Genomic DNA, 12,533 nt, shown 5'->3' on the forward strand with positions numbered 1-12,533 from the left:
AGGGATTCGTATGGCCCATGTGAAGGTGGGGTTTTGATCATTTGGCAATGCAGTCTGCTGAAAATGATGGAAAGCGCCAAACTTGGAATTGCGAAACACATTTAAGATATTCAACACAACTGCCATCTGGCCGCGCAAGGGGATAGTCCACACCCCCAATTTGGCACGTTTCATGTGTCAGTAAACCGAGATGATTGGTGCCTTCCTACTGTATTCCATTGAGATATGTCCTGATTAGGGATGCACCGAAATGAAAATTTGTGGCCGAAGCCGAATAAAATTTAAACGCTTGGCCGAAGGCCGAATAATGAATGCAGTTTTTCACAATTTTTTAAATATTGCATAAATAGCCTAGAATAAATATTTACACGTTTTTCAAATAAAGTATTTTTTTATTGAATATTGACATTTTTTTAATATTCCAGTAGCCTTTGCTTTTCAAAAAAAGCACAAAGTTTTTCATTTATATTAGGCCTTCAAACAAAACATGCATTCCAAAAAAAATAATGTGCATTAAAATGGATAAACCCACAACAAATGAATTATTGTCCTTTTGGCAAAAGTCTGCTTAGCCACAGTAGATATGCTAATAATGTAAACAGAAGGCTCAAGTAAATCTCAATTAAGTGTGTGCTTGTAACCTCATACACTTATACAGGTACACAACATTGTAACCTCATACACTTATACAGGTACACAACATTGTAACCTCATACACTTATACAGGTACACAACATTGTAACCTCATACACTTATACAGGTAGCCTACACAACAGGCTAATAATGTAAACAGAGGCCCCACTAAATCTCAATAAGTGTGTGCTTGTAACCTCATACACTTATACAGGTACACAACATTGTAACCTCATACACTTATACAGGTACACAACATTGTAACCTCATACCCTTATACAGGTACACAACATTGTAACCTCATACACTTATACAGGTACACAACATTGTAACCTCATACACTTATACAGGTACACAACATTGTAACCTCATACACTTATACAGGTACACAACATTGTAACCTCATACACTTATACAGGTACACAACATTGTAACCTCATACACTTATACAGGTAGCCTACACAACAGGCTAATAATGTAAACAGAGGCCCCACTAAATCTCAATAAGTGTGTGCTTGTAACCTCATACACTTATACAGGTACACAACATTGTAACCTCATACACTTATACAGGTACACAACATTGTAACCTCATACACTTATACAGGTACACAACATTGTAACCTCATACACTTATACAGGTACACAACATTGTAACCTCATACACTTATACAGGTACACAACATTGTAACCTCATACACTTATACAGGTACACAACATTGTAACCTCATACACTTATACAGGTACACAACATTGCAACCTCATACACTTATACAGGTACACAACATTGTAACCTCATACACTTATACAGGTACACAACATTGTAACCTCATACACTTATACAGGTAGCCTACACAACAGGCTAATAATGTAAACAGAGGCCCCACTAAATCTCAATAAGTGTGTGCTTGTAACCTCATACACTTATACAGGTACACAACATTGTAACCTCATACACTTATACAGGTACACAACATTGTAACCTCATACACTTATACAGGTACACAACATTGTAACCTCATACACTTATACAGGTACACAACATTGTAACCTCATACACTTATACAGGTACACAACATTGTAACCTCATACACTTATACAGGTACACAACATTGTAACCTCATACACTTATACAGGTACACAACATATCCCAACGTCACTGCACGTTGGTTAATTGCGTCACCGCGTCAAAAACTTGCGTCACACGCCACTATTCGGCCTTGTTTTTAACTCATTCCACCGAAGGCCGAATGTGGCTTTTTTTGCCATATTCGGCCGAATATATTCGGTTACCGATTAATCCGTGCATCCGTAGTCCTGATCATGGATTGGATCGGGTGTCTTTTTATGCTTTTTTCTACTGATTGCTGGTGAACTGCCGAGTCCAGATGATTATTACATGATCCATATATCTGCATGAATTCCAGGATGTTGCATGTCTTGCCACAACACCGGCTCCAAATTGAAGCTGCAGCGGACGTCTCGTCTACGCAGCTGCTGTGAAGGAAAAACTTTTACCAAACACTTTTTTTAATAGATTTTCACTATTTTCCTTATAAGTCGCATTGAGGCCAGAAAGTGTTTTATTTGATTAATGGAAAGAAAATGTATACAAGATTAATCGATAACTGTAATATAATTACAAAAAGTATCTTAATTAGAGATGTCCGATAATATCAGACTGCCGATATTATTGGCCAATAAATGCCTTAAAATGTAATAACGGAAATTATCGGTATCTGTTTCAAAAAGTAAAATGTATGACTTTTTAAAACGTCGCTGTACGGAGTGGTACTAAACATAGGGAGAAGTACAGTACAGAGCGTCAATAAACCTTAAAGGCACTACCTTTTTGTATGCCGGCCCAATTGAATAATATCTATGGCTTTTCACACAAAGTGAATGCATGCATACTTGCTCAACAGCCATACAGGTCACACTGAGGGTGGCCGTATAAACAACTTTAACACTGTTACATATATGCGCCACACTATGAACCCACACCAAACAAGAATGACAAACACATTTTGGGAGACCATCCGCACCGTAACACAACATAAACACAACAGAACAAATACCCAGAAACCCTTGCAGCACTAACACTTCCAGGATGCTGGAATATACATCACCCCCACCCACCTCAACCTCCTCATGCTCTCTCAGGAAGAGCATGTCCCAAATTCCAAGCTGCTGTTTGGAGGCATGTTAAAAATAATAATGTGACTTCAATAATAAATATGACAGTGCCATGTTGGCATTTGTTTTCCATAACTTGAGTTGATTTATTTTGGAAAACCTTGTTATATTGTTTAAGGCATCCAGCGGGGCATCACAACAAAATTAGGCATAATAATGTGTTCATTCCACCACGATATATATCTGTATCGGTTAGACTGTTAGACTTCCTTTTTTATTGTCATTCAAATTTGAACTTTACAGCTCAGATAAGAACGAAGTTGCGTTACATAAGCTCATGGTAGTGCAGGATAAAAAAAGCAATAAGGTGTGCATATAATTAAATAAATATATATTAATAATATATAAATTTATATATAAAATAAGTATATCCATCCATCTTCTTCCACTTATCCGAGGTCGGGTTTCGGGGGCAGCAGCCTAAGCAGGGAAACCCAGACTTTCCTCTCCCCAGCCACTTCGTCTATCTCTTACCGGGGGATCCCGAGGCGTAGATTACTGTACAGATAAATCTATTGCACTTTTTCACATGCGTCCACGTTTATGGATGTATGTTATATTGTCTTTTTTTTTATTCCAGCGAGTTCATCCATTTTGGGGGATGTTGAGGGGATAATTTAATTATGATGCGTTCAAGAGTCTTACGGCCTGAGGGAAGAAGCTGTTACAGAACCTGGAGGTTCTGCTTCAGAGGCTGCGGAACCTCTTTCTAGAGTCCAGCAGTGAAAACAGTCCTTTGGGTGGAGGTGGGAGGATTCTTTACAGATTTTCTGAGCACTGGTCAGGCAGCGGCTTTTTGCAATCTCCTGGATAGAAGGGAAAGGAGTCCTGATGATCTTTTCCGCCGTCCTCACCACTCTGGAGAGACTTCCAGTCTGAGGCATTGCAGGCTCCAGTCCAGACAGAGATGCTGTTGGTCAGCAGGCTCTCTATAGTGCCTCTGTAGAATGTGCTGAGAACGGGGGGAGGCAGCTGTGCTCTTTTCATCCGACGCAAAAAGTGCATGCGCTGCTGAGCTCTTTTTACAAGAGCTCCGGTGTGTAGGGACCAGGTTATATTGTCAGTTATATTGGTTGATATCGGAATCAGTAGTTAAGAGTTGGACAATATTGGATATCGGCAAAAAAAAGCCATTATCGGACATCTCTAATCTTAATATATTGCCATATCGATATTTTCCCCTCAGTCTTATCATTTAGGGCTAATTTCAGTCAATTTTATTGCCATGGAAAAAGCCAGTACCTCAGAGGTGATACTCCTTCGAAGAGTTATTCCAAAAAGCCCACTGCATCGTTTGCAAAAAATAAACAGCTTATAGAGAAACATGCACATAAATTACAGGGCTTTGTTGTCCTAATATGTGTGTGCTGTGTACCCGGGGGTCTGCAGTATTCAATCAGATGCTGTATAACCCCCGTGACAGAAGGTCTCAATCTTCACACATCTGTGAATAATATCCTTGTTGTCTTTGTCTTCCGTGGAAATAAAACAGCACAGCACTTTTTAAGACCCTTTTGTTAAACATTGTTTTATATTTAAGATTGATTCAACGCTACTGCGATGTTACAGAATGTTACCTTTTAATGCTTTGGGTTGAGTTGTTTGTTTATAGCCTTTGTTCATTCATTTTGGTTACTGCTTTATACTCGTGCAGTTCTGATTGCGATTCTACGTCTATTTCAGGTTCTGATCACAGTCTACTGGTTGGGTCGTAAGTCCCACCTAGATGAGTCCTACAGAGGTCCTCAGCTCAACTTCAAGGCCTTTGAAGGACTGTTGGGTTTGGCTCTGTCCAAGGTCTGATCTTTTTCTGTCTTTACTTACGTCAGTCGAGTCCTAAACGGCACTGACCCTCGCTTTTTGCCTCAGGCTCTAGATGAGGGCGCTAATGTCTTTGTGAAAGATGGCTTCTACAGAGAGTGCTGTCATCCAGGCAGGAGGCCAACCTATAATCAGGAGAATTCAGTGGACAGCGTCGACTCTGCAGAATCCCCAGGACTCCGTGCAAACAGTGAAGGTGATTTTGTACTGAAACAGGGTTAATGTTAACATAAACATCTACAACTTACAAAACATTATTTTTCTAGTTTGATGTGGATTTATTGTAGCACGAATGGTTTTTATTTAGTTTGTAAGTAAATATTGATTAAGGTGACTGACATCACTACTAAAAGCCTACTGAAACCCACAACTAGCGACCACGCAGTCTGATAGTTTATATATCAATGATGAAATATTAACATTACAACACATGCCAATACGGCCGAGTTAGTTTACTAAATTGCAATTTTAAGTTTTGTGCCGAAGTATCCTGCTGAAACGTCGTGTGATGACGCGTGCGCGTGAGGTCACGCATTGTAGAAGACATTTTGTTCCAGCACTGTGCCCATCTATTAGACGTCTGTTTTCATTGCATAATTCCACAGTATTCTGGACATCTGTGTTGTTGAATCTTTTGCAATTTGTTAAATGAATAATGGAGACATCAAAGAAAAAAGCTGTAGGTGGGAAGCGGTGTATTGCGGCCGCCTTTAGCAACACAAACACAGCCGGTGTTCCATTGTTTACATTCCCGAAAGATGACGGTGAAGCTTTACTATTTCTTAGATGGAGCTGCGCTAAAGGGAATGTCAACAAAACAGTCAGGTCAGTCAAACTTTAATAATAGATTACAAACCAGTGTTCTGACAACTCCGTTCACTCCCAAAATTAATAAACAGCTTTTTTATTATTTTCCTTGATTCAATAAACAGGTAAAAAACAGTCTGATACTGTTAAGGTAAATCAAACGTTAGTGCAATCACAATATAGTAACACTGGAAATAGTGCAAAACAATAATATATCAATAACTCAACGTTGTTCAAACGATAATGTCACACAACACAATAAACATGTAAAGCTCACTTTATTAAGTTATTCCTCATCCACCAAACCCTCAAATTCTTCTTCTTCAGTGTTGGAATCAAACAGTCTGGCGAATACGGCATCCAACATGCCTGGCTCCGTCTCGTCCAAGTCCTCATTAAAGGAGTCAGTGTCTCTGCTGTTAATGTTAAATCCTCTCACTGCTGCTCTATTCCCGTCTTCTACTGTGTGACTGATCGCCTTGACTTTAAACTCTGCGTCGTAAGCGTGCCTCTTATTAGGAGCCATTTTGGGCTCTTTACATAAACACACAGAAACTGCACGCCTCCCGCAGTCATATATCCCAGCATGCACCGCACGCTTCTTCTTCTACGGGGGAAAATGAAGTTGGCGGCTGCTTACTGTAGTTGCGAGACCTCCATCTATCCATTTTTTACCGCTTATTGTGGCTCAATATCGGTCCATATATGAGGCACACTGGATTATAAGGCGCACTGTCAGCTTTTGAGAGAATTTGAGGTTTTTAGGTGCGCCTTATAGTGCGTAAAATACGTTACATACCAGTTTGAAGCTGCGGATAAGCGACACTGCACTTCCTCGTTATGAATGTATTTTATTGAAGACCGTTTGCTGTGTAAACATTCCCTGTTGTGCGGCATGGAGATGCACCACTTGCAAAAAATGCTGGAAGTAATTGCATATGTTTCCCGCAACCCAGAAAGGATAAAATAATGGGAAGTGCAGGCTGGAGAGCCAATAACAGTTTATTGTGCGAGGTAAGCAGGCATATGTACATGGGGAAACGTGGTATATCGCCATACTTGCCAACATCGAGACCTCGGATTTCATGGAGCGGGGGCGTGGTTAAGAGGGGAGGTGTATATTCACAGCTAGAAAAGTGCAGATTGGATTTTAACCTATTTAAAACATGATATCAAAAATATATATTTATTGTGAGAAATCTTTTAGATGATCAGTGTTTCTGCAAAGATAAATATAATTAATTCTTAATAATAACATAGAGTTAAAGGTAAATTGAGCAAATTGGCTATTTTTGGCAATTTATTTGTGTATCAAACTGGTAGCCCTTTGCATTAATCAGTACCCAAGAAGTAGCTCTTGGTTTCAAAAAGGTTGGTGACCCCTGCCATAGATGTTTTTGTCACATATGCATGTACAGTAGATGGCAGTAGTCCTGTTTAAGAGTGTCACAACATTGCTGTTTACGGCAGACGAACTGCTTTATGGTACACGAAAACGTGACTGCTGTTGTTGTGTGTTGTTACCGCGCTGGTAGGACGTTAATGAAAATTTGGTTCAAAATTGCATCTTTTCTGCATGTCACACATAATTCAAACTGAACTAAAAAATATTGCAGGAAAAAGCCGCATTAGTTCAATGTTCAAGTTAATATAGTTCAGATCAGTTTATTTCGAACATACATACTATACACTGTAATGCATCACACAGTTCCAGATGCTTCATCACAGCACGTCCGAAAAGGAGTAGGAAGAAGCAGAGTTTATTTAATCCTCCCCCTTTTCATACCATAGCAGTTGTATTCAATTTCTTTTTTCTCTGTAACAGAACAGTAAAGAAATAAACAATGAATAAATAATATACCATAGTAAGCATACAAATATTAAATACATTATCTTTGCCTCAAAAAGTAGTGATTATTATAATCAGTAAGCCATGACTCACCACAGTAAAACCTATTCAATTATTTATTTTTTTCTAAGTAAAAGCACAGGCATATATAAAGCAGTGATTACAAACAATACATTGGAGTCAGACACCACAGTTGACATACTTCACACAAAAGTCATAATTTCTCCGTAATTGTTGGTCCAAACTAGCTGATGAGGATTTTTATATTTGTTTGGTCTTGTAGTTTTTGACAAACATTTCGCCGGCGGGAGCGTTAGAGAGCTGCTGGTCACTAAACATTGCACGATTGTAGCAGTGGAGTCCATCAAAATTGCCCCAAAATGATTATTATATGTACTACTTTGACTATATTGGAATATTCCTGAAGGAATCAATGAAGTACTATTTATCCATCTATAGAAAACCATGTTCTATTGTAAGTTTGTGAGCTGGAGTATATCCATCCATCCATTTTCTACCACTTGTCCCTTTTGGAGTCGCCGGCTGTGCTGGAGCCTATCTCGACTGCATTTGGGCGGAAGGCGGTGTACACCCTGGACAAGTCGCCATCTCAAAACTATATTTAGACATATTTTGGGTTTATTTCTTCAGTAACTCTAACGTCAGATCAACTCATTTGCATGTTTCCGGGCAGAGTTGCACACGTCCTTGGTAGCAAACATGGCGACGTCTCCTTTAGTTGTCCATCCTCTCTCTATGTGAAGTGAATTATATTTATATAGCGCTTTTCTCAAGTGACTCAAAGCGCTTTACATAGTGAAACCCAATATCTAAGTTACATTTAAACCAGTGTTTGTGGCACTGGGATAAGGTGGGTAAAGTGTCTTGCCCAAGGACACAACGGCAGTGACTAGGATGTCAGAAGCGGGAATCGAACCTGCAACCCTCAATTTGAAGGCACGGCCACTCTACCAACCGAGCTATGCCGCCCCAGGTGCGACTGTGGTTAAAAAAACACTGGTAAAAGTAGGTGATGCAATTACTAAAGAAGAAGAATAAAGTCTATCATTGAAGACATATCTAAATGTGTTCCATTCTCGCTATTCCGTATGAGCGGATTAGTATTTGTAACCCTCTCTGGGCTGTGGATCCAATTACCGAGGTGTTGCTCTTTTCAAAGTGCATTCTGAAAACTGACCTCGGTCTTATCTGTTTATTGTACGTCGGTGCATGCGTGTGTTTGTGCGTACTCTGGCTCCCACCCGAGTCGCCCTTGTCTAAAAATGCATTGAAATGTCCACTGACAGAAATACTAATTACAGTATTTTCCTCACTATAAGGCGCACCTTCAATGAATGGCCTATTTTAAAACGTTGTTGATATATAAGGCGCATAGAATAGATGCTACAGTAGAGGCTGGGGTTACGTAATGCATCCTTTTGATGGCGCTGTGCTAAAGGGAATGTCAACAAAACAGTCAGGTCAGTCAAACTTTAGTAATAGATTACAAACCAGCTTCTGACAACTCACTTCATTCCCAAAATGAATAAATACCTGTTTTATTATTTTCCTCGATTCAATAAACAGGTAAAAAACAGTCTGATACTGTTAAGGTAAATCAAAGGTTAGTGCAATCACAATATAGTAACTAAGGATGCACCGATTAATCGGTAACCGAATATATTCGGCCGAATATGGCGAAAAAAGCCACATTCGGCCTTCGGTGGAATGAGTTAAAAACAAGGCCGAATAGTGGCGTGCGACGCAATCTTTTGACGCGGTGACGCAATCAACCAACGTGCGGTGACGTAACCAGGCGGCTTCGGAAAAATGTCAGCAGTGTGGAGATATGTTTAAGTGTTGGAAAGTGACTAAAGTATTGCAGTTTGCATTGAATATTCAGCCAGACTGTCTGGAGGAGGTGCCTCAGGGTCGACGTCTTTAAGAGGACGAATAAATTTGCGACTGACAGTGCCAAAGCAAACAGAATTTCAAAGAATGTAATGGAGTTTAAGGCTTTGGATGATCAACCGTTTAGTGTTGTGGAGGACATTGGCTTTCGGAGACTCATGGAGCACATTGAACCCCGTTACACGATACCGAGCAGAAAGTATTTCTCTGATGTGTGCTCTTTACATTGTGTGTGTGCTGTTTACATTAGCCTGTTGTGTAGGCTACCTGTATAAGTGTATGAGGTTACAAGCACACACTTATTGAGATTTAGTGGGGCCTCTGTTTACATTATTAGCCTGTTGTGTAGGCTACCTGTATAAGTGTATGAGGTTACAAGCACACACTTATTGAGATTTAGTGGGGCCTCTGTTTACATTATTAGCCTGTTGTGTAGGCTACCTGTAGAAGTGTATGAGGTTACAAGCACACACTTAATTGAGATTTACTTGAGCCTTCTGTTTACATTATTAGCATATCTACTGTGGCTAAGCAGACTTTTGCCAAAAGGACAATAATTCATTTGTTGTGGGTTTATCCACTTTAATGCACTTTATTTTTTTTTGGAATGCATGTTTTGTTTGAAGGCCTAATATAAATGAAAAACTTTGTGCTTTTTTTGAAAAGCAAAGGCTACTGGAATATTTTAAAAAAATTTCAATATTCAATAAAATTGTACTTTCTTTAAAAAACATGTCTAAAAATGTATTGTAGGCTATTTATGCAATATATAATAAAATTGTGAAAAACTGCATTCATTATTCGGTATTCAGTATTCGGCCTTCGGCCAAACATTAAAATTTTATTCGGCTTCGGCCACAAATTTTCATTTCGGTGCATCCCTAATAGTAACACTGGAAATAGTGCAAAGCAATAATATATCAATAAGTCAAACAATAATGTCACACAATAAACATGTAAAGCTCACTTTATTAAGTTATTCCTCATCCACCAATCCCTCAAATTCTTCTTCTTCAGTGTTGGAATAAAACAGTTGGGCGAATACGGCATCAAACATGCCTCTCGTCGAAGTCCTCATTTAAAGGAGTCAGTGTCTCTGCTGTTAATGTGAAATTCTCTCACTGCTGCTCTATTCCTGTCTTCTACTATGTGACTGATCGCCTTGACTTTAAACTCTGCGTTGTAAGCGTGTCTCTAAAAGGCCATTTTGGGCTCTTTACATAAACACACAGTCATATATCCCAGCATGCACCGCACGCTTCTTCTTCTACGAGGGAAAATTAACTTGGCGGCCGCTTAATGTAGTTGCGAGACCTCCATCCATCCATCCATCCATTTTTTACCACCTATTGTGGCTCAATATTGGTCCATATATAAGTCGCACCGGATTATAAGGCGCACTGTCAGCTTTTGAGAACATTTGAGGTTTTTCCCCACTTACTGCAACATTGTGTGCACAGTTTTAATCACTTGGCTTAAAGGGGAACATTATCACAATTTCAAAAGGGTTAAAATCAATAAAAATCAGTTCCCAGTGGCTTGTTGTATTTTTTGAAGTTTTTTTCAAAATTTTACCGGTCTCGGAATATCCCTAAATAAAGCTTTAAAGTGCCTTATTTTCGACTCTCTGCGAAGACACTGGCCATTTCCCTGTGACGTCACACAGTGCTGCCAATGTAAACAAACAATGGGAATACCACAGCAAGATATAGCGACATTAGCTCGGATTCAAACTCGGATTTCAGCGACTTAAGCGATTCAACAGATTACGCATGTATTGAAACAGATGGTTGGAGTATGAAAATATTGAAGAAGAAACTGAAGCTATTGAGCGAATAGCTATTGACGCTATTCATAGCCATAGCATGGCCGAATAGCTGCGTTAGCATCGCCGGTAAAATGTGCGGACCAAACGATCAGGACTTCCGCATCTTTTGACACTGGAGCAACTTAAATCCGTCGATTGGTAAGTGTTTGTTTCGCATTAAATGTGGGTGGAAGGAAACGTAATATAGTTGCAAATGCATCTGCAGGTTATCCATACATCTGTGCATGTCTGCTTTAGCACCGCCGGTAAATAGCATGTTAACATCGATTAGCGTAGCATGTTAGCATCGATTAGTTGGCAGTCAACATCGACAAAACTCACCTTTGTGATTTCGTTGACTATCGTTGCAAATGCATCTGCAGGTTATCCATACATCTCTGTGCCATGTCTGTCTTAGCATCGCCGGTCAAATGTGGAGACACTCTGGCACATTCAATGGGGGTCTGGCGGCAGACACTTTGTGAGCCAGTGGTGCAACTTGAATCCCTCCCTGTTAGTGTTGTTACACCCTCCAACAACACACCCACGAGGCATGATGTCTCCAAGGTTCCAAAAAATAGTCAAAAAAACGGAAAATAACAGAGCTGAGACCCGGTGTTTGTAATGTGTTGAAAATGAAAATGGTGGGTGTGTTACCTCGGTGACGTCACATTCTGACGTCATCGCCTCCAGCGAGAGAAACAGAAAGGCGTTTAAGTCGCCAAAATTCACCCATTTAGAGTTCGGAAATCGGTTAAAAAAATAGATGGTCTTTTTTCTGCACCATCAAGGTATATATTGACGCTTACATAGGTCTGCTGATAATGTTCCCCTTTAAAACTGGGGTGATTTTTCCCTGTTGTGCAAAAATGATCCATTGATGACACAACTGTGTTTTCTGAGGTCTTTGTGCGTGTGTGTGCGTGTGCGTGTGCGTGTGTGTGTGTGGCGCATGTCAACTCAGGCTAAGCTGTGATCTGTATGTACATTGTGTTCTCCAGGCTGCGGGAGCGATGCAGAGGCTGAGCAGGTGTTTAGGATGGAGACCACACAGCAGTTGACCAAAGGCCATATCCAACCTCCAGTCCTGCGGAGGAAACGAAGAGAGGAAAGTGGGAAAGTCTGCTCGACTTCATTTTTCAGGTACAAAATGAGTCCTCTCCACCAAAAGTGTGAAAGGGTTGAGGTCTTTCGTCTCTGGTGGTAGTCATTTCTCTTGCTGGTTTACTTGCTATTGAAATATAAACCTCATTTAGTCAAGTGTGTTGTTGAAAGTGCATGTTAAAATACGCCAACGTTTCTTGTCAGCGTTCTAAACAGTGATGTATTTGAGCAGCTCTGAAGTCAAGTAATCAGACCATCTTGAAAAGTAGATTTCTCGTAAATTCTGAGTTTTTTTGAGTATTTCTGCATCAGGTTTAACTGTAGAGCAAGTTATCCTCCAAGTCGCACCGCACCCCCTTTTGGATGTTACCTAAGTTGCTTTAGGCTCTGCCTTGTTGGAAGAAT

General features: G+C 39.9%; 1 protein-coding gene across 2 annotated transcripts in view; it reads left to right on the forward strand.

The window, feature by feature from the left end:
* Positions 1–12,533, forward strand: part of LOC133542895 (LIM domain only protein 7-like) — an 89,224-nt gene that overhangs the window by 26,837 nt on the left and 49,854 nt on the right. For both annotated transcript variants that reach the window (XM_061887144.1, XM_061887145.1), the window contains 3 exons: positions 4,513–4,626; positions 4,699–4,846; positions 12,026–12,167. In XM_061887144.1, the coding sequence (XP_061743128.1) occupies positions 4,513–4,626; positions 4,699–4,846; positions 12,026–12,167 (404 nt within the window). The remainder of the gene's footprint in view (positions 1–4,512; positions 4,627–4,698; positions 4,847–12,025; positions 12,168–12,533) is intronic.

The sequence above is a fragment of the Nerophis ophidion genome, linkage group LG25 (assembly GCF_033978795.1).
Source record: "Nerophis ophidion isolate RoL-2023_Sa linkage group LG25, RoL_Noph_v1.0, whole genome shotgun sequence".
NCBI classification, from domain to species: Eukaryota; Metazoa; Chordata; class Actinopteri; order Syngnathiformes; family Syngnathidae; genus Nerophis; species Nerophis ophidion.